The sequence below is a fragment of the Ipomoea triloba genome, chromosome 1, assembly GCF_003576645.1.
Source record: "Ipomoea triloba cultivar NCNSP0323 chromosome 1, ASM357664v1".
Taxonomy (NCBI): Eukaryota; Viridiplantae; Streptophyta; class Magnoliopsida; order Solanales; family Convolvulaceae; genus Ipomoea; species Ipomoea triloba.
Genome location: NC_044916.1, coordinates 32,402,316 through 32,421,954, shown reverse-complemented (window position 1 = coordinate 32,421,954; position 19,639 = coordinate 32,402,316). Strand labels below are relative to the sequence as shown.

At 33.1% G+C, this 19,639-nt stretch overlaps 2 protein-coding genes across 3 annotated transcripts; both read left to right on the top strand.

The window, feature by feature from the left end:
• The first annotated feature begins 6,776 nt into the window (after positions 1–6,776).
• LOC116030325 (protein FAM133A-like) lies at positions 6,777–12,071 on the top strand. 2 transcript variants are annotated; one of them, XM_031272560.1, is made up of 6 exons: positions 6,777–7,013; positions 7,472–7,573; positions 9,853–9,994; positions 10,086–10,132; positions 11,534–11,664; positions 11,710–12,071. In XM_031272560.1, exons 1-6 carry the CDS (start codon positions 6,927–6,929, stop codon positions 11,789–11,791), a joined length of 591 nt encoding a protein of 196 aa, XP_031128420.1. In that variant the 5' UTR covers positions 6,777–6,926; the 3' UTR covers positions 11,792–12,071. The 2 variants fall into 2 exon arrangements, with proteins under 2 accessions (XP_031128420.1, XP_031128413.1); XM_031272553.1 differs by having other exon boundaries at positions 6,780–7,013; positions 11,534–12,071.
• A 452-nt stretch (positions 12,072–12,523) lies between these two features.
• LOC116024921 lies at positions 12,524–19,182 on the top strand. The gene is made up of 13 exons (XM_031265959.1): positions 12,524–12,779; positions 13,195–14,172; positions 14,511–14,611; positions 14,738–14,852; positions 15,085–15,162; positions 15,288–15,380; positions 15,799–15,882; positions 16,254–16,352; positions 17,075–17,137; positions 17,216–17,246; positions 17,921–17,967; positions 18,234–18,292; positions 18,591–19,182. Exons 1-13 carry the CDS (start codon positions 12,732–12,734, stop codon positions 18,823–18,825), a joined length of 2,031 nt encoding a protein of 676 aa, XP_031121819.1. The 5' UTR covers positions 12,524–12,731; the 3' UTR covers positions 18,826–19,182.
• Positions 19,183–19,639: the final 457 nt, after the last annotated feature.

The following is a 19,639-nucleotide window of genomic DNA, read 5'->3' as shown; positions in this document are numbered from 1 at the left end:
CAAGAAGTGTCATTTTTTTCAACATTGAGTAGCTACTCAAAATAGTGAGTAATTTTTTATTTGAAACATAAGATAGAAACAAGCGGGTCATTTCCCTTTCAAATAAATAAATAAATAACAGGTCATTTAGATTCAAAGTTTAATTGAAACTATTCAATATCAATTAATTTCATTTCAAAAGTGGGGAGCTTCGGTTGGAGTTCAAATTTTGGTCAAAGAATAAATTTAAGTAGTGTAACCGATGGAACCATTACCATCACTAATTTGGTGTATAAATTATTTATTAATTAACCATTAAACTACTTTTAATGAATGTTTTTAATATTTAATTATGATATTAAATGTAGTTTTTTTCAATAAATTTTAGGATAAGGATCAAATTAATTTTAAAAATTTTAAAAATAAATACAAACGGACTACTTAGGTTCATGATAATTTATAGACCCTCGTGATATAATTTGCACTCCTTCACAGTAATTCTCTCCAGAGGTGTAAAAGGCATGACATTTTTGTGGGCTTTCGTGTGAATTTTGTTCTTTACATTTTTGACCAACTTCTATCCACGCGCCTTTCTATGTTGTGTGTTGGTCAACCTCTTACACAGTACGTTCAGTTCAGTACATTACTCCATTTGTTTATTAGAGTATCAAATTGACACCCTGGTCCCTGGGTTGCTAATTTCTTGAAATTTATCCCAACATTTTGTGAGAAATAAAATTCACTTTCTATCAACATTCTGAATTCTTGTCAACATTTACAAGACATTTACTTAAGATGAGAGAATTAACGAGGAAAATAATTGTAATTTGGTGAGAAAATAATAAGATTGGATAAAGTGTGAATTCAAATTACATTGTTTAGTAAGAATGAATATAATTACTAAGAATTAAAAGATAATAAGTAATACAAAAACTAAAATACTACATTTTACAATAATCATAATCATAGATACTTTTGTCATTTTCTTTTCCCATTCAATCTAAGTATTCAAAAATATAATAATTATAGGGGTGAGTGATATTTAACAAACAAAATACATAGGATAGATTAGATTAGGCAAAAGATGACTTCAAAAATATATACTATTACTAAAAACAATATCCTCAACTTTAATTTCCTGTCCAAAATACTCCTATACTATTAATTTATTTGCTGGACTTCAAACAAGGATAACATCAGAAAACATAATCGATCCAAAACATATTGATATAGTAAAATACGGATGTACGATTATAATACTCTGTATTTATACTGAAGTGGGTACAAGCAAAAATACCCTATACAAAACTGGTATACGTGACAGTGGGTCAGAGATTTCCGGTCTCTTTGACTATTCAGAAGATAAAACAGCCAAAAGTCCTCCCTTAAGCAATAAATGCGCCTTTTATAGACTACCTCGGGAAGGGCCTCGGGCCGCCGGCATGCGTTACGCGTGTCAAGCACGCACCAGTCTACTCGGCGACTCAACATACGAGAGCCAGATGCGAGTCCCTAATAGGCGGGGTTGCTCAGTGGAATGAGGGGCTGATTTCGGGTCCCACCGCCGTATCTTTGGCCTAAGTAGACCGGGAGGTCGGGTCAGGCATACAACCAAGAGAACATGTTCGTAATGTAGTGCAGGTCGGTAAACCGGGAAGGAAAGATCGGGAAATTATCCCTATCACATATCTTCAATTGTACTATATAATATTTGATGTTATAATTTATATAATTATATATCAATCCAAATATTCTTAATATATTACAACAAATCTATTCCATGCGTCGCACGGGTGAAAAATACTAGTTAAAATAAAAACAATAACAACACTCGTTCAGGCCACGATGGGCATTTTATATGGTCAAATACTCAAATGTATCTACAAGAAAGGTTGTGTTGATTAATAAATTTTTAAATCATGATAATTTTGAATTGGTCGCTCATGTTTTTTAAAATATGGAGTGGAGTCTCTATTAAAAAAAGATGTAAGCATTATATGCTTAGCCTGTTAGTCTGTTACAAAATAATAATAACAGTAATAATAATAAGAAAATTTTCATTAAAAATTTATATACAAAAAAGAATCAACATAATAAAAAGACAAAGAGCTAACTATACAACAAAAATCATCTATGTATACAAAATTCATGTGATCCCATCTAATGATAGAACATGAGCTGAGATCACCCAATTCATAAACGGTCTAAAAACACTTACTAAAACATTCATTTTAATGTTTTCAAAAAAAAAAAACATTCATTTTAATAGTTTAATGTTATTTTTAATGAATAATTAATCATATTTTTCACACTCCAAATTTGGTAAAACATATTGAAAATAAATCTAAAGTTATTTATGTCATTCAAAAGGAACACTTATAAAATGACCAACCCACCAAATGAAGTATACATGAGAAAAGGAGAACATTGATTGCCACAAATATCTCATGTGTTAGGGAGTATATGTTTGTGTTAAAATGGAATGTGAAACTTTTCAAAATGAAAGACGACACAAACTCACAGTATGTGTGCAATTTAGGAAGACATTTTTTACAACTCCAAACTCCAATCATACATTTCTTCACTGTTTGCTTCCTTTACCCCATCCAATAATTGAGCTTTAATCTCACAGCCCTGCACGCGCGAGTCCGCATCATAACTTTGTTGCCGAAATCTCATTGAAATCTAGCTAGTAAATAGTATCTGTTCATATATATATACTTTTTCAATCTATTGAAACTTGACTCGGGTCATTTGTGAGAGTCACTTCATGGTTAATCATAAAGTCTTTAATGATTACTTTATTTAATTGTCAACATTTTAAATAATTGATATTGTAAAATTCTTTCAGAATTTAAATGATTCGATTTTTTTAAAAATATATTACTACGTATTAAGATGAATAAATGTAATGATTAATCAATGACTGTTGCCCACTAAATCTTGTTTGATAATAACATTTCCCCTTAATTCCTGGGACCTGACATGCAAATACTTTTGGCGCGCATTTTGGAATGTTTGGTATCCACTTTGACCCGTTTTCCCCTTTTTGTTCTTTCTTTTATACACCTAACTATTTGAATTTTGGGTCTGGTAAATGTTCAGCCAACAAATTTTGTTTTGTTTTTTGTTTTTAATATTTTGTATACTAATTAAATTCATCATAACTTATCATAAAATTCGATCACATTTTTTAATAGTATTTTTTTAGTGCTATATCACCCTCACTAGGGTTCGAATTCATAACCTCTCATTCCATTTAAAAGAATAATTTTGTACCATTAAACTACAAGATCATTAGCTAATGGTATTTAATTTGTATGATTTTAATTTTTAATCTTTCATTTTAATTGTCTCGTTAAAATCACATGAAGCATGGTGTGCTTAGTCAATAATACTCAATAGTACACATATCTTGCTGCTATCCAGCTCATCTATTCATATTTCCCCTCCTTTTTTTTTCTTTTTTTTTTTTTGCGCTTATCTTTTTCCTACAAATAATAATACATAGGGAGTAGTATATTTTACAACGTTGTGTTTTGTTTGGTTTTGAAGTGTGATTGACATTGGGGGTTTTCAGGGTGGAATCTGCTTTTAAAACCATGAAAAGCTATAGCCAGATTATAAGAAAGAGGTATAATATACGAAAAAGGCGACTTTGAATGATTGAATATTCAATCTACGCCAATCTTGCATTCCCTTTGTTCCCATTACAATTCAATTTCTACTTTTTCATTTTTCTTTTATAAGTTTGATTAAAAAACAAAAACAAGTATAAAATAGACATGATAATAAGAACATTGATTAAATTAATTGCACGAATTTTACTTGTTGGGGACTTTAGGGCTAAATAAGCAAGCAATCTAAGTCATTTGCACTATATATTACCCATGCTAATTTGTATCCTCACCCCACATTTGTTAAATTTGTAACCATTAACTCGCACAATTAAAAAAGTACTTTGTTGACAATAACATTTTGATCTGATTAATTAATTTCAAACACCGAATACTAAATCCTAACATCTTTTGAATCTAAAACAGTAAAACTCAACGATCAATTTATATAATTGAGTATTTAAATTATTGACGAAATGATAGATTAATATTTAAAGTGTCACCAAATAACAATATATATATAATTAAAGAAGTAAGGTGTAAGAATGAGCCAATAAACTATATAAACTTGGAAAGTAGAATATTGCACGACTGCCCGCATGTCGGTCTGACTTTATGTTAAGAGTAAATTCTATTTCATATACTCCGTATAATTTAATATTTATTGATAAGATTGCTTAAGAATGAAGTTGGATACCTATATATAATGCAGGGTGCAGACGTTTATGTAGTAGTTCTGATGCATATAGCAGAGGAATCTTTGTGGTTTTATTCCTCAATGTTCTTGCAACCATACAAAACCTTAAACACGTGAGTCTGTGTTTTAGAGCGGAAGACACCAATCTTGGCATAGGAAATTGTGATAATGCATTATTTCCTAATCCGGAAATTATGTGGTGGCCAATTCTACATTTGGAGTTATAATATTAGAATTTCTCCGACGCTAAATTAAATATACTTTTTAACATATTAATTTATCATTAGTTATAAACAATTTACAGTTGCATGTAATATTGGCACGTAAGTTTAAAATGAGTCAGGATGTATTATTTATACATACTAATAATTGAAGTGGTGCAGTGAGATAGATGGCGAAATAGTGAAATGTGAATAGATGGACCTAAAGTTTATTGGATACTCTCCTCCTCCTCTCATCTCATCTCATGCTGCACAGTAACAAAATGAATTGTGTGTTGAAGAAAATGTACAGATGAGAGGCGGCACGTCTCCCTAGAAATAGAAGCTGCAGGGTAGCGCTGTCGTTTTCCCACCGCTCTTCTCTTGTTTTTCTTGCCGCTGCGTAATTCACGGGTGGGTGTTACCTTCCTTGTTCACTTCCCCACTACTAATTCTTCATTACCAAATTAAAGCCAACAATGAATTTTTATAACAAGTCCATAAAATTAATACTCCGTACAACAAAACTAGTATATATATAAAATCATATAAATAGGTATCTAGTACCAAGTAATAGGTATAGTTACTCCATTGCTACATGAACCCCAAGGGAAAATATTTGTCTGTCCTATTAGGATCTAGGAGGGTCAAGTGTCCAAAAATATCCGATCCATATTCCTCATTGCTATATGTACAAATACAATATTACTTTAACAAAAAGTATAAATTTTATGTGGTCTCAAATATTTAGCAAAGTTAAGGTTTATATTTTACTAGTGATACCATAAATTTATCAACACCAACGATAACATTACACAATCTATTTTAATGACAGTTTGAATGTCTAAAGGATCAATTGATAAATGCTTTAGTGATAAAATAAAATGATAGAACTACTCTAAAAGGGAAAAATAAAAATCTGGACATTATTAAATTATAATTTCATTTGATTGAATATTTAACTAATTACAGTGCAACATGTCATAAGGTATTTCTATTTTTAAAAGTCTATGTAGTATGTAGTATTACTTCCGGTGATATTTAAGCTCTTTTTTTTTTTTTTGTAGGAGTAGAGTATTTCCTTTGCGAATTTAGTTGAGTGAGAAGTCAATAGTAAAAACCGAGAGAAAATGAGAGCAAGCTTAAATGGATCACATGAAAGGGTTAAAGGCCCAACTTAATATGTTGCATTGTGACTTTCCTATATGCCTACAAAATAGAAATAAATGAACAAAAGCCCAGGTGGCCCAATTCCACATACAAATTTTCATAACTTTTTATCATGATTCAATGATTATATATATACAAATTATTACAAATTTAAGGCTAAAGTGTCCTCTAGCACCATGAACTATATCCAATTATTCATGCCGCACCCTAAACTTTCATATCGTATATATCGACCCTCAAACCAAAATAAAAAATTCACCTAGAACTTTTAGCAGGTTTCCAGGTCTTCTTGCTGACATGGCGTCTGATGTGACATTTCTCTTAACCTTATGTTGTCCATGTAAGCGTTTACATATTTAAAATTTAAAAAATAATAAAATTATTATATTAAAATAACTAGAATTTTATTCTCTTTATTTTCATAATGTATACTTTTCAATTTTGCAATTCCAATGTTTCAATATTTTTTTTTTCAGAATTTATATTTTTTGGCTAATTTATTGTTTAGTATATTTTCAGTTTTCCAAATTTATAGAAATGCTAATTTTTTTGTTTGTATTTTTTGTTTTTTGTTTTAAAAAAATATTTTTAATACGTAAATGCTTACATGGACAACATAAGGTTAACATAAATGCCACATCATTTGAAAACCTGCGCCATGTCAGCAGGAAGACCTGGAAACCTGCTAAAAGTTCAAAGGTGAATTTTTTATTTTGGTTTGCGGCTCGATATATACGATATGAAAGTTAAGAGTGCGGCATGAATAATTGGATATAGTTCATGGTGCTAGATGACACTTTAGTCCAAATTTAATTGCAATTTAGATCTCTTCCAATATGCTACCAAATTGTTATGTTACGGAGTATTTTATTTTATATCAAAATTTATACTCTGTATCAATTATCAAGTATTTGATTACGAGTTAAATTCACATATTCCGATCCAACACACCTTTTCATTGTTTCATAAATGAAGAATAATTGAATAACAAAATTATTGTGGTTCAATAAAAAGTTAGGGGGTAGAATTAGCAATATAATAAAAGATCGGGGTCAGAAAATGTATAACGCATTTTACCATATACTCTCCAATTTCCGGATTTTCAGAAATACATCCCACTCCCCCTTCCGGGTCAGCTCCAGGCCTCCAATACCACAAGTCCACAACTCCAGAACCCCATTCCTTTCATCAACACTCCCAAATCACAAACCTATAAAATCCCCAAAATTTTCACAGAAATAATTTCAAAGAAAAAAAGAAAAAATGGGGAAAAATCAAGCTTACAAAGCGATGCAGAGAGCGCGGTTGGGCTCGAGCTCGGCCGCTCCTGAAGAGATCGAAGATGGCATGGTTCGTACCCTTTCATACTATTTTCTGCATTCTTTTTTTCAATTTAAGAATTTTGCTTGTTTTAAAAATTTAATTCATTATATTTTGGCTATTTTTTGAAATAAAATTGTGCTGAAGTGCAAATCTCTTGATGATAAAAGCCTGCTTTGAGAGTTGAGACGCTTGTTGCAGGCAAAACTACTTACTGAAATTGTTATGCAATCACATAACAATGTCCATTTTTAGTACTTACCTGAAAAAAAAAGCAATTCAGTATTTGAAGACATGAAGTGGCCTTAAAATTATTGGGGGTTTAAAGTAGAAATCTGATTGATGTTAGCTTTCTGTATGGACTCTAAAAGATTATATCTATCATGTTATTTGCATACGCCTTTGCAAATGAGGCAAGTTTAGAAAATTTTCACTGCCATACTCGAGATCTTCCTTTCCTGTGCTCCGTCTGATGAGGCCAGTCGCAGGTGGATGGTTCTTTTCATACACCAGAGTGGCATGCTGCTCGTCTGGCCAGTCTCAAAACTTCTCACACCATTACTTGGGAAGAATTCAAAAGGAAGCAAAAGGTAACTTGTTAGTTTACTCGTAATTATGTGGAATTTTAACTCCTTAAATAAAGTGAATTCTGCATGAAGTTCATGGGTAAGTAGTCAATATTCTTGTAAATGACAACAGGTTTGAGTTTTTCTCATTTGGCTGTTCCAGAGCTTTGACTGTTCTTAACAATGGTCCTTTTTATGTCGTGACTGCAAATTTTAGTTATGATTGAAATTTAGGCTGCTTTTGGGGGAGCAGTTGGTGACTTGGTGTAGTCCACCACCCTAACTGCACTATTTTCTAGGATTTTCAACTAGAGGGGTAGGGTCCGGTGGGAGCAGTGGACCAGACCAATCTTGCCACCACTGCTCTAACAGTTCTCCCAAACACACCCTTAATCTTCTAAATTCTAATCCAAACTGCTTGTTTGGTTATTCTAATTAATGTTGCTTCTGCAATAATTCACTAAATACCAACTATGTGTCTATGTTTTCTTTGTTTTGAAGTTCTGGATGCATTTTGAAATTTGTGCTGCTCTTGGCTAGGAGAGTACATGCCCTTGTATATCTTTTCAGTGTAGTTATGTGATGCTTCAAATAAAATGCACATTAATTTGACATTTCTCACAGCAAGAGAGTGAAGCTTTCTCAAAATTTTGCACATAAATATCTTAAATGTTCTTTAGAACATGAATCCATCAAACAAGTTAATTCTTTTATATGAACTAAAAATGTGCACCTTTGTGACATTTGTTGCTTCTTTCTCATTTCCATTGTACTGTTAGTGTCGGGAGTGGAGTGTTGAAGTTAGTGCTCTTCCTTTACATCTTGTCTTGATGTTGTTAGTATTTAGTTACAAACTTAAAAAATAAGGCAAAAACTTGTGTGAGACCATCACGGATCCTTGTCCGTGAGACAGGTTGAGTTGTAGACAATTGGGTGTGCAAGTGTCACAATTTCAATTGTAAGTATTATAATATTTATCATTAGTAACAATCATTTTACCCTAGATAGTATCACAATTTCACATATCAATACAATATTTATTTCAAATTGGTATTAAATTTTCTGTAATAAGTATTATGATTTCTATCATAAGTAACAAGCAACTATTCTATATTCGACCCGTCTAACACAAGTGTGACTCCAAAAATAAATACCAAGTGTTAATTTGGTTGCTACTCTTCTTTAGTAGTTTTTTTTAATAGACTATACTACTATAGACCTTCAAGCCCATACCCAAAGCTTATCAACAATATGTTTAATAACAACATGATTAATGTCATAGCATTAAAAACCATGATTCAAAGTTGATACCCAGCTCATTGGTTTGCTGAGTACCACTAGGGTCTGGAATGATAATTAATAACTTAAAGTGTGCATAGAGCACCTTGTAGACTGTTTCAATAAAAATTACCAAAAGGCTGTACACAAACATGCCAAACGCCATAGTGATGCCCTTTTTTATACTCCAAAATTTAGTTATGTTTTGCTGTGAATGTTTAGTTAAAAAAGTGTTATGCTTGCCTGTTTTTGTTGATTTTAGTTATATTGATAAACTCTAACGATAGTTTCCTTGGCATACCTTTTTATTCATATTGTTAGAATTTTTGGCTTATTAGAAAGTATTTGATTAAACTTAGATACATTTTCTTGTTGTAAGCAATCTATTTCATCTTGCCACTTTTCTCTGTGATAGACTACCTTTGCAGTCATCTTTACAAATAAATGTTAATATGAGGTCTTAGTCTTCCCTTCAACAAATAAATTTATTTTTATTTGAAAAGATAAACATAGTACTAGATTGTTTGTTTCAATCAATTCTCCCTTGCTATAAACATTTAAGGTCTAACTTGGTTAATTTGGTGTGGAGATATTTTGACAGAGATATTGTCTTACAGAGACGAGGTTTATATTAAGGCTATGAGCAAATGTTCGTAGTATGCTAGTGAATCTATTGAAGTGCAATACATGAACTATAAATAAGTTTACCAACAATTAGTTAGCAGCTAATCTTTATGTTAATTTGTGTGGCAAGAATCAAATAAAAAATAATTCATACTTATTGAAGTTGTAAACTTTGCTTAGTGCATGTAAATAATTTTATTAGATACTCCGTATATTTTTGCATTTATTGATAAAGTAATGACTTTGGTATACTGTAAAGTGGGCGCCTAATGATTTATTCACTTTTTTGTTTACTCAGATATTATCTATGAATGTGGTGTAGGTGTGCCTTATTCCTGGTTTTGGTAATGTTTTCTATATAAGTGCATTTTTTCCCGGATTCTTATGATGCGAACTGCTAGGAAGAAGAAATCAAGAAGGGAGAGATAGAAGCTGATAAAGATAAGATGATGAGGGAATATAGGGCTCAGCTGGATGCTGAAAGGGCTATCAAGCTTGCTAAAGGAAGAAACCACTCAAGCAGTAAACATAGTCACAAAAAGGGTAGTTATTCATATATTGGTTACTGGAATTGTTCTTTTTTATAATCTCTAGTGTCATAATCAAGTGCTTTTTGATAATAAATGTGTTGCAGATAAGAAAGACAAAGACTCAAAGAAACATCGAAGCAAGAAGAGAAAGGTGACTATCATTTTATTTATTTGCTTGTTCTCACATTTTTGAGTGTAAGGACTTTAATGAGGTTCTAATTCCAAGTAAATACAGAGTAAGATGTTCGGCCTACGTCTAGAACCAGTTTCTTTTAATAAAGTTGTAGGCATTTCCAGGGACCCTGGTTTCAGATAAATAACCTCGGGCCTATCAGTTCCTAAACTACAGATGTATGTACCCTTGGGATTGGTTCATATTTTGCCTTACCCTGCCTTTTTCTGGTTATTAATTTTTCTCTGCCCTCCTGTTACATATGAGTATAGGTGTGCACTGTGATAGGGCAGGTTACAAAATCTTGGGTTACTAAAATAGTAAATTTATGACTAACCAGTATTTCAGCTGAAATATCAATAATATGAAAATATTACTTTGTAATATGAGTAAGACTGAATGCACAAGGGACAAACAATGCCAAGTCATAGCAATGTTGTTCTCAAGATCATATAAAAATTTCCAATTTTGCACTAAAAATAGCTGATGCTGCATGCTTGTAAAATTCATGTATCAACCTTTAGAATATGCACCTTTGGGTTAGAGATAGGTCACTAGTTCTTTTTCTTTTATCTTCTTGCTGGTCTTATTTTTGTGACGTTAATAAGCTTGATAATAATTAAACCCGGTGTATCATGTGTTTATGATGCTTCATTTCCCTGTAATCAGATTGACACAAATCGTCAAATTTTGGGAAGCTTTTGAGCTTTTAGAGTCAAATTGTGGGTACTTATGTAAAGGTCTTGTAAAGGCTGTAATTGAGAATCTTATGATGTCCTTGCCTTCTTATGGGTCCAGGGCCAATTAGTAAGCTGTGAACATTTTACTTGAAATAGAGCTTGGTTTTTTCCCACTTCCACTAGTAGTCCTCTGTTGCCAGTGACATCCCTTGGCTGTGGAATGAGGGGTAACCTCCCACCTAAGTTTTATGTGCAAAATAAACAAAACTTCTTATGGCTCTATATTTTGTGGTAGCACCTTATTTATTCTTAATTGCCACAACTCAATAATTCCTGAATAATGTCTGTCAACTTGGTTATCCAGTGATCACTTTGTTATTCTTTTTGGTTGTTGGGAATGATTATGACAATAATCTTTCTGTTTCCTTGGCGCTGATAAATAGTGCTCCTTTTTAGTGGAATTAAATGTTCATATAGTATTATGTTTTATTGGCTTTATAATCTTAGGTTTCTTCCCATGATAAATCTTTGCTTGCTCTTTAAAATTGTTATGGAGTATATTAATGGTGGTTAATTTTTAATTCGGTCTCTTCTTTATAAGAATCATGACGGTTAAGGATTCTCAAATCTTTTGGTTTCTTTTTATAATTTGAATGTTTTGGAAGAACGCAAATCTTTCTGACAGTTATTCCTAATTCAGAGATCTAGGAGATCATCCGACTACAGTTCTTCAAGTTCATCATCAGAATCTTCAAGTAGCGACGAGGAAGATAGAGAATCAAGGAAAAGCAGATCAAAGTCTAAACGAAAGAAGAAAGAAAAGAAACACAGATCAAGATCGAAGCACAGTGACAATGAAGAGGGCCAGAAACACAGATCAAGATCGAAGCACAGTGACAATGAAGAGGGCGAGGGGCCGCTGCCACTATCCAGATTCTTTGGGAGTATGAAAAGCTGATGCTTCTAATTCAGCAGGAACAATTTTAGCTTGTTCTGCAACAGTGGATGCGGCATACCCTCTTTCATCCTCCACAATGTTTTTAGGGGTTTCAATCAGTCAATCAGTCACCTGTACACTTACAAATGCTGTGTTTGCCATCTCTTTTCCTAGACTAGAAGTTTTGTTCCCATACTCACAGCAGGCAAATCTAAAATTTGTTCTCTATTCCTCTGCAATATTAACAATGTAAAATGCGGTTCCAGATTTTCAGGATTTATGACTTTCGTTGGGATAAATTCATGCCGGCCCAATTATCTGCTCGCAGTATTGATACCTGGCAAATTATTACGTGGATCTGAATTCACATTGCAATGTGAACTGAGTTCAAAATACACAATTTATATACTAAAAGTTTACAATTTTTATATTGAATGTTTACAATATAAATTATGAACATTTAATATGTAAATGAACACGGATCCTGGTCCATGGTATAACTGTATAACTCTTGAATGTTGTTGGCACTTTAAATGATTTTATAATTTTAACCTCATTTTCTTTATAAATGAAAAAAAGTGGTTTTCTACCGTGCTAAATTAAAAAGATTTCCAGATATGCACTTAAAATGAAAATCTGGTTTTGTATGAAATCTTTAAGAGAGATGAAATGGGGCCAGCGAGTGTAATCTGTGGCCACGAAGAGATGTTTAGATGTTGAGACAAAGACACGCTATTCTCTCTACCACTCTCCTGAAGCCCCAAACCTCTCATTTTAATTTCCCCTCCGTTTCTCTGGATAATCCTTCGATAATATTATTCCGTATAAGAAATGGACATTTATTATAATATCCTTTTTACAGTAAAAAGACGAGACCCATTTCATCTAAGTTGATGGGTTTCTTTGTAGAGCTGTAGCATTATTAATTATTCTATCTGCCCATTTCAAAAATTGCTTTGAAATGTTTCCTGTGTGTTCAGCAACCGCTTGCTGCTCCTCCCATTCCCAGGTCATTCAACATATCATCTCTGTTAGTGTTTGGTTTCATCATTATAGCATGCAATTCTATCTCTCTTGTTTTCACTATTTTTTTTTAATAATTTGTTTTTGTTTTCTATTTTGTTGTTTTTGTTGCTATTACTTAATAGCATGACATTTTAGTAATATATCAGTGTAAGTGAGATATTTCAGTATCTTTTTGTTTGTGTGAGATTTTTTATTTTTATTTTTATAGCGTTATGTTTATAATAATTTCGAAAATTTGTTGTAAAAATTCAAATTTATTTCAATCGGTGAGTTTCTCTCTGAGATAAATTGTATGCTACATTCTAAGAGAAAATTTGTGAATGCGGAATATATATAATTTTTGATATCCACATTCATTAGCTATGTTTACCTTAGTGATATGAGTCCTGCTTCTGCAGATTACTATCAATAATGGGCTTAGATCCTTCTCCTCCTATTGGAAGACCTGTGATGTAAAGTGCAGTTTAGTGGATTGGTCCTATGGAGTTCAGCTTCAGAGTTCATCCTTCAGAGGACAACTCAATGCATCCCTATGCTCAAATTTTGTAGAAAAAAGTGGTAGATTGGGTTCCACTGATACCATCAATGTTTTCTATGACCAAAGTGAATTAAATGGTGTCAACTATTTAATGCGAGAGGTCAATGATTATCCGTCTACTGCCACAAGACATCTGAAATTTGTTGACAGCTCTAGTGGATCCATTGGAGAAGTGGAACTCACTGATTTTACCAATAACTTAGTTGGAAATGCTGATCCTCCCATTCCTGAATCCATAACAACGGATGTCATCCAAGATAACTCCGCCTTTGCATCTGCTGATGTTTTGACAGAACCTGTCATTCCTGAATCCGCGACAACACTGGATGCTATGCAGAATACCTCTGCATCTGATTCACTCTCTATGGATGCAATTTCCTTATCTGGTGTGAAAACAAGTGCTGTTGATGCTATTAATGAAGTGAATAAGTCAATCAATAGCTCTTTTGAGAAAGCACAAAATTTCTTCAATGATTCACTAGATGCAATTACGTCCTCTATAAATTCTGCTGCCAAAGATGTTTCTGGAACATTTGATGATGCTATTGGTAAGATGACATCAACAGTGGACAAAACTGGAGGATTAGCTAGTGATACAGTTTCTGGCTTCTCTAGTGATTTAAAGAATGCCACAGGCAAAGTGGGGACTGTTGCTATTGATACATTGAGGCAAGCTATTCTTGTTGCTGAGGGTGCTTTATCTCAAGGGGCAACATTAGTTGTATATGCTTATGGGTCAGTGAAGGAATTGCTCCCCCCAGAGATACATGATGTGCTTAATTTGTCAGAAGAAAAGGCAATAAAGTTTTTGAGCCCAGTTGGTGCAGCTTTTCAGCAGGTATAGTAACATTTCACCTGTTGCATGATGGCATACGGTTTACAAATTTGTTGTTTGTTTACACCTATGTGCATTTAAACTTCTGTATTAAAAAAGCAATAAGTTTTTTGGAGTTTCTTGAACTGCTAACTACTTTCCCTAATACTCTAATACCAATAAACAATGAGTAGTTGAAAGTTGAAACCAGTCAATTGCTTCCTCATAAGGTTATTAAACAACAAATGTTTTGGCATATATCATCCATGATTTAGAATACATAGATATACTGTCACAAGTATGACCCCTTATTTTATATTTAACTGTTTTATATACAGTGAAAACTAACATTATGAAGGCAGGTTTATGTTTCGCTGGAGGGTTTGGAAAAAATTATTGGCTTAGACCCCAGTGATCCAATTGTTCCCTTTGTGCTTTTCCTTGGAGTATCCACCACTTTATGGTATGTATGCACTTTCCTCTGATCCCAAAGTGTTTTTGTTTTTCTTTGTTTTCCAGCATAATGGAATGTCTTGTTTTCCTATTTAAGTTTTTATGGATAATGATATTCATTATCAAATCTGTGCAGGGGAACATATTTGGTATTAACATATGGTGGATATGCTGGGGATTTATCTCCAGAGTCAACAATGCAGCTTTTAGTAGGAAAGGAGAATGCTGTACTTATTGATATCCGGCCTGAGGCAAGAGATTGTAAATTTTTCAAGCCTTTTCTTTTCCCAGTATTTCTTACTTGCAAGTTTCCAATAATTTTTTTTCTTGTAAATTCATAATCCATTTTCTGTCAGTACATTGGCCAAACAGCTTACATGCATTTATAGATGACAATTTACATTCAATATTTTGAGGCAGGGAAATGGTCTGCTTTTCTTATAATGTATATGCTGTCTTTTTATCTTCTTTATTGTTTTGAAGGACTTCAGAGAAAGAGATGGCATCCCTGATCTTAGGCGAGCTGCTCGGTTTCGATATGCCAATGTTACACTACCTGAGGTAGGTTAATACTGTCTAGTGGGTTGTCAATTCTCTATCTATTTAGTTTTATACCTAGATTTTTTTAACTGTGTGCCTTTTTTATTTTTATTTTTAAATACACATATATATATATAAACTTCCAGGTTGATGGCTCTATGAAAAAGTTATTTAAGAGTGGAAGAGACCTTGAAAATGCGCTGCTTGCTGCTGTCATTCGTGACTTGAAGATTGTTAAAGTAATGGATTTATTTTTAATTACCCACTATTTTGTATTTGTGTGGAAAATATGACATGCTCTTTCTAATTTGCACTCCCCCCTTCCCCTTCCTCCCGGACTAGTGTGTGTTTTTAGGTGGTTATTGTTGAGCAGTTTTGGCTGTACTCTAAAGCATAAAAATATACACTTTCATCTTTTTATCTCTTGGATATTATGTTTGGAAGACCAATGAAGAAATGGTAGCGGAATAATGATATTTCCCCAAAAAAGTTTGTTCATTCAAGATAGATAGTTGTCCACTATGTATGTTATAGGGTTACTAACAAAAGATCCTTTTATCTCCACAATATGCTTTTGGAAGATCATGCATTACCCCTTGTCATGCTGTTGAAATATTTGGTTGTGATGTTTCTAAGCCATTGTTCTTCTATTAACAGGCTGGGTCCAAGGTTATAGTTATGGATGATGATGGTGCTCGTTCCAAGGGCATTGCAAGGTCATTAAGAAAACTTGGACTTAAGGCAAGTGCAATCGAAATCTGTACCATCTCTTTTTTGTCATGAGAAGGAAATAAGGCATCTTGTCATTAGGTAGTCCAGGATATGGGGACAGACAACAGTATGAATCTATGGCACTGCTCACAAAAGGGCTGTTGTCAATTTTGTAAGACTAGCTACATATTTGCATACAACTTTCCCACGTGATAGGTTTATTAACAATTAAGACTATTTGGATATAGATAAAGGATGCAGAGTCCTGATTGCTTGGTTGTTTTTGCTTAAATAGGGGAATGATAATTGCTGCTTTAATTTTGAATTAGAGAACTCTTTTTTCTACGGTTGTTAATGAAATACTCCAAAGAAGGTTTAATGCTTGAAGTTTGACATAACAGAGACCATACTTGATGCAAGGTGGCTTCCGCTCTTGGATAAAAGAGGGTCTTCGTATCAAAGAGCTAAAACCTGAGACAACTCTTACAATACTTAATGAGGTATTTTACTCATTCCTGAACACTTCTATTCCATGCATGGGATCAATTTTATTTCTAATATCCCTTTTGGCTAACATTAATCCATTTGCTGTAGTATTCATTTCCATTATCAGCAAATTAAATAAAAGAAGAAAGACTTTGTAGCAACTGGATGGTGTGGACTTAAGTTTGAGAGGAATATGGATGCATGTTGCCTTCAATTGTAAATGGTCAGAATGTTGTATTTGGAATCATACATGAAAAGGCACAAGTGTCTCTCCATGACCTTTTCGTGTCAAACTACATCAGATAATATTTTCTTGGAAGTGATTCCAATTTGTTAAGTCTGAGTGTTTGCAGTTCATATGCCTAGGAGCTACATAGTACATATCTTAGGATACCCGAAGTTGCTACTCTACTGAAAAGTCATTTTGGAAGAAGAAAACAGGACATTAGCTTGTTGATACTAAAATTCGATGATGAGTTTGCTAGGTCCAGGGAATGATATCCACCAAAAAGACTAATTGAATCTGATATGATGTATAATATGACATTTTTGTTACTCGGCATATTCTTGGGGAGAAGGTTTCATTATCTCTCTCAGATGTCACAGTTAAATATTTGATCTGATTGTATTCGTCTATTAGTGTATAGATATTCATAAGTTTTCTTCTGTGGCTATTCTACTGCTCTTACATGGCTAGCTGTCTTGCATTTCTTTTTTTTCTGCCTTTGTTGAACAGGAAGCTGAGGCAATCCTAGAGAAAATCAATCCAACACCATTAAAACTTCTTGGATTTGGAACGGTAAAAATGATACTTTTTGTTGTTGTGTAACTTCTTCTCTTTCATTTCTCTTTCTTGAAATAATTTCGTCTTTTGCAGGGTTTGATAGTAGCTGTATATGCAGCACTTGGTAAGTTCAATTTTCATCCATAGTAGTTATCAAAGTGATATATATAGAAAAAGAATTGGTTGTTATACTAACCAAAAATGGTGGTAAGATACAAAGGTATAGCATTAAATCTGTAAATATTATGCATGTATACACTCACACACATCTACATACATACATACATACATACATATATACATAGAACATAAAAATAAATCATTGGAGGATAAATACATATTAGACTGTTGTTCTTTCTGTGTACTCCTGGTGGTACGTATATATATATATATATATATATATATATATATATATATATAAAAGCACCTGTTTGAGTACTTGCTTGATTTCAAATTCAAATGTTTGTGTGCAAGGTGCCTTGTGCCTTCAAATAACTATTGAATTCCTACTACTGAATTGGCATGGAGAAATGGCGTTCAATTCTCCAAGAATTACTGAATTCTTATCTAAAATTTTGCCAACAAAGTTTTATTTTTGATTGGTTATCAAGCTATCTGGTCCATTCAAAATTTGCAAGATTCTATATCTGATGAGAATGAAAATTTTGAAATATAGAAACCTCAATTTATTAAATTTGCTAAAATTCACAGATATTAGTCAGTGAAATGCACGCTTTTTCACATTTAAGTGATCATCCAATATTGCCCTTTGACCAAGTGCATATTGTTTTGTTGCAGAGTGGGAGACGACACTACAACTGATTGGTTTCATTGGCCTCTTTCTGGTGATTATTATCATTTTTAAATGTCTTGTTCATGATAAAACATTATTATCCTCTCCTATGATGTCACAAGGTGGAACATGATCTGCTGTCTTTTTTCCCCCCTCGCTTGATGTTAATGCTTGGTATTTGCAATTTATTTTACTGCATTCAAGAAGCGTTTCCATGTGCACGTTGCACATAACTAAACTTGCATTGTCATGTGTTCTTGAAGTCAATGCTTTAAATTCTTGCTTCCCTAACTGGCTGATTTGTTGCCCGTCAAACAGACAATATATCTGCGATTTGCTTCCTATGAGGGTTCAGAAGATTTGAAGCAGGATATTAGGTAATGTGAACATATTTGTGAGATGAGTTTGCTTACTGTTAAGTTTGGTTGACACAGAAACCACAGGTATTATCTGCTCAGAACTAGAAGGGATAAACAACCTAAGACAGCATGGCCAACCTTAAGCTTGAAATTCCATTATCACTGGCAACTCGCAAGAAACCATGTCTCTATAGTAGTCATTGCCAATTTGCCGATTTGGCAGCATTCATTTCTTCGACTGTTTTGACTCTGTGTACTCCTTTGCCCCTTCATGTGATCAGATCTAAACCTTTTAACCATGTTCTATCTTGTTCAGACTACTGTTCGTGCCAGTTAGACTCGGAGGTCAGGCTATTTCATGGGCTGTTGGGAAATTAGAAAAGAATGGTAATGGACTGCCCACTTCTCCTTCCTCAACTGATGTACAGAGCAGGGTGTTGCAAGCTGCTGCAAAGCACGAGTCTCAACCATCCGACAACGAAGACATCAAAGATCCATCCCCTGGAGCAATGGCTTCTGTCAACGAGAGCGTAGACCTCTCCGAAGCATAATAACTCTTTACATATCTATAACAACTCAAAAGCCCAGTTCCCTGACCATGAAAGTCTGTTTTTGGTAGGTTCATTGTGTTTACTGATGAGAAAAATAAAGTGGTGATGATGGCAACATCAATCATGTACAGGGAAGATATTGAAAATCCTTACTGGTTTATGTAAAGTGCATTCTGATTTGAGGATAAAATGGAATGGCAAAAATCTGAGAGGTCATTCTCTATATGCAAAAAAAAAAAGATATTTGTTACTAGAGTTATCGCCTCTCATATTCATTTGCTTCTCTATTTTAGTGATTTGATTTCTGATACTGAGGATTACTATTTACTAGACCTTTATACATATTTTTTTTGGTAATGAGTTGATTTGCTACAATAGTGACTTCCACACTAGGTGCAATCATATATACTTTTGAGGTGACCTTTATACCTTTATATCTCTCAGATCCACCTTGTAAGGTGAATTTTATGTTACCATTTATCTTTTAAAAATTTACAATTTGTATATTACGAACAAACAATGTTAACATATATATATATATATATATATATATATATATATATATATATATATAAAATTGATTACCTTGTTTTGTATTCATAAATTCCTTTTAAATACTGCAGTCAATTTTAATATTAAAATAAAAAATTTAATCTTATTTTGACTTTAAAATACAAATTACATTTTAAAAATTTACAATTCTAATACTAAAAATACACAATTTAAAACTCCGGACCATATAGGACCAGAATCCACTTCGGCCATGTTATAATAACAACTGGTTAAGAAGTCGCCAAATTATTGCATGGACCAT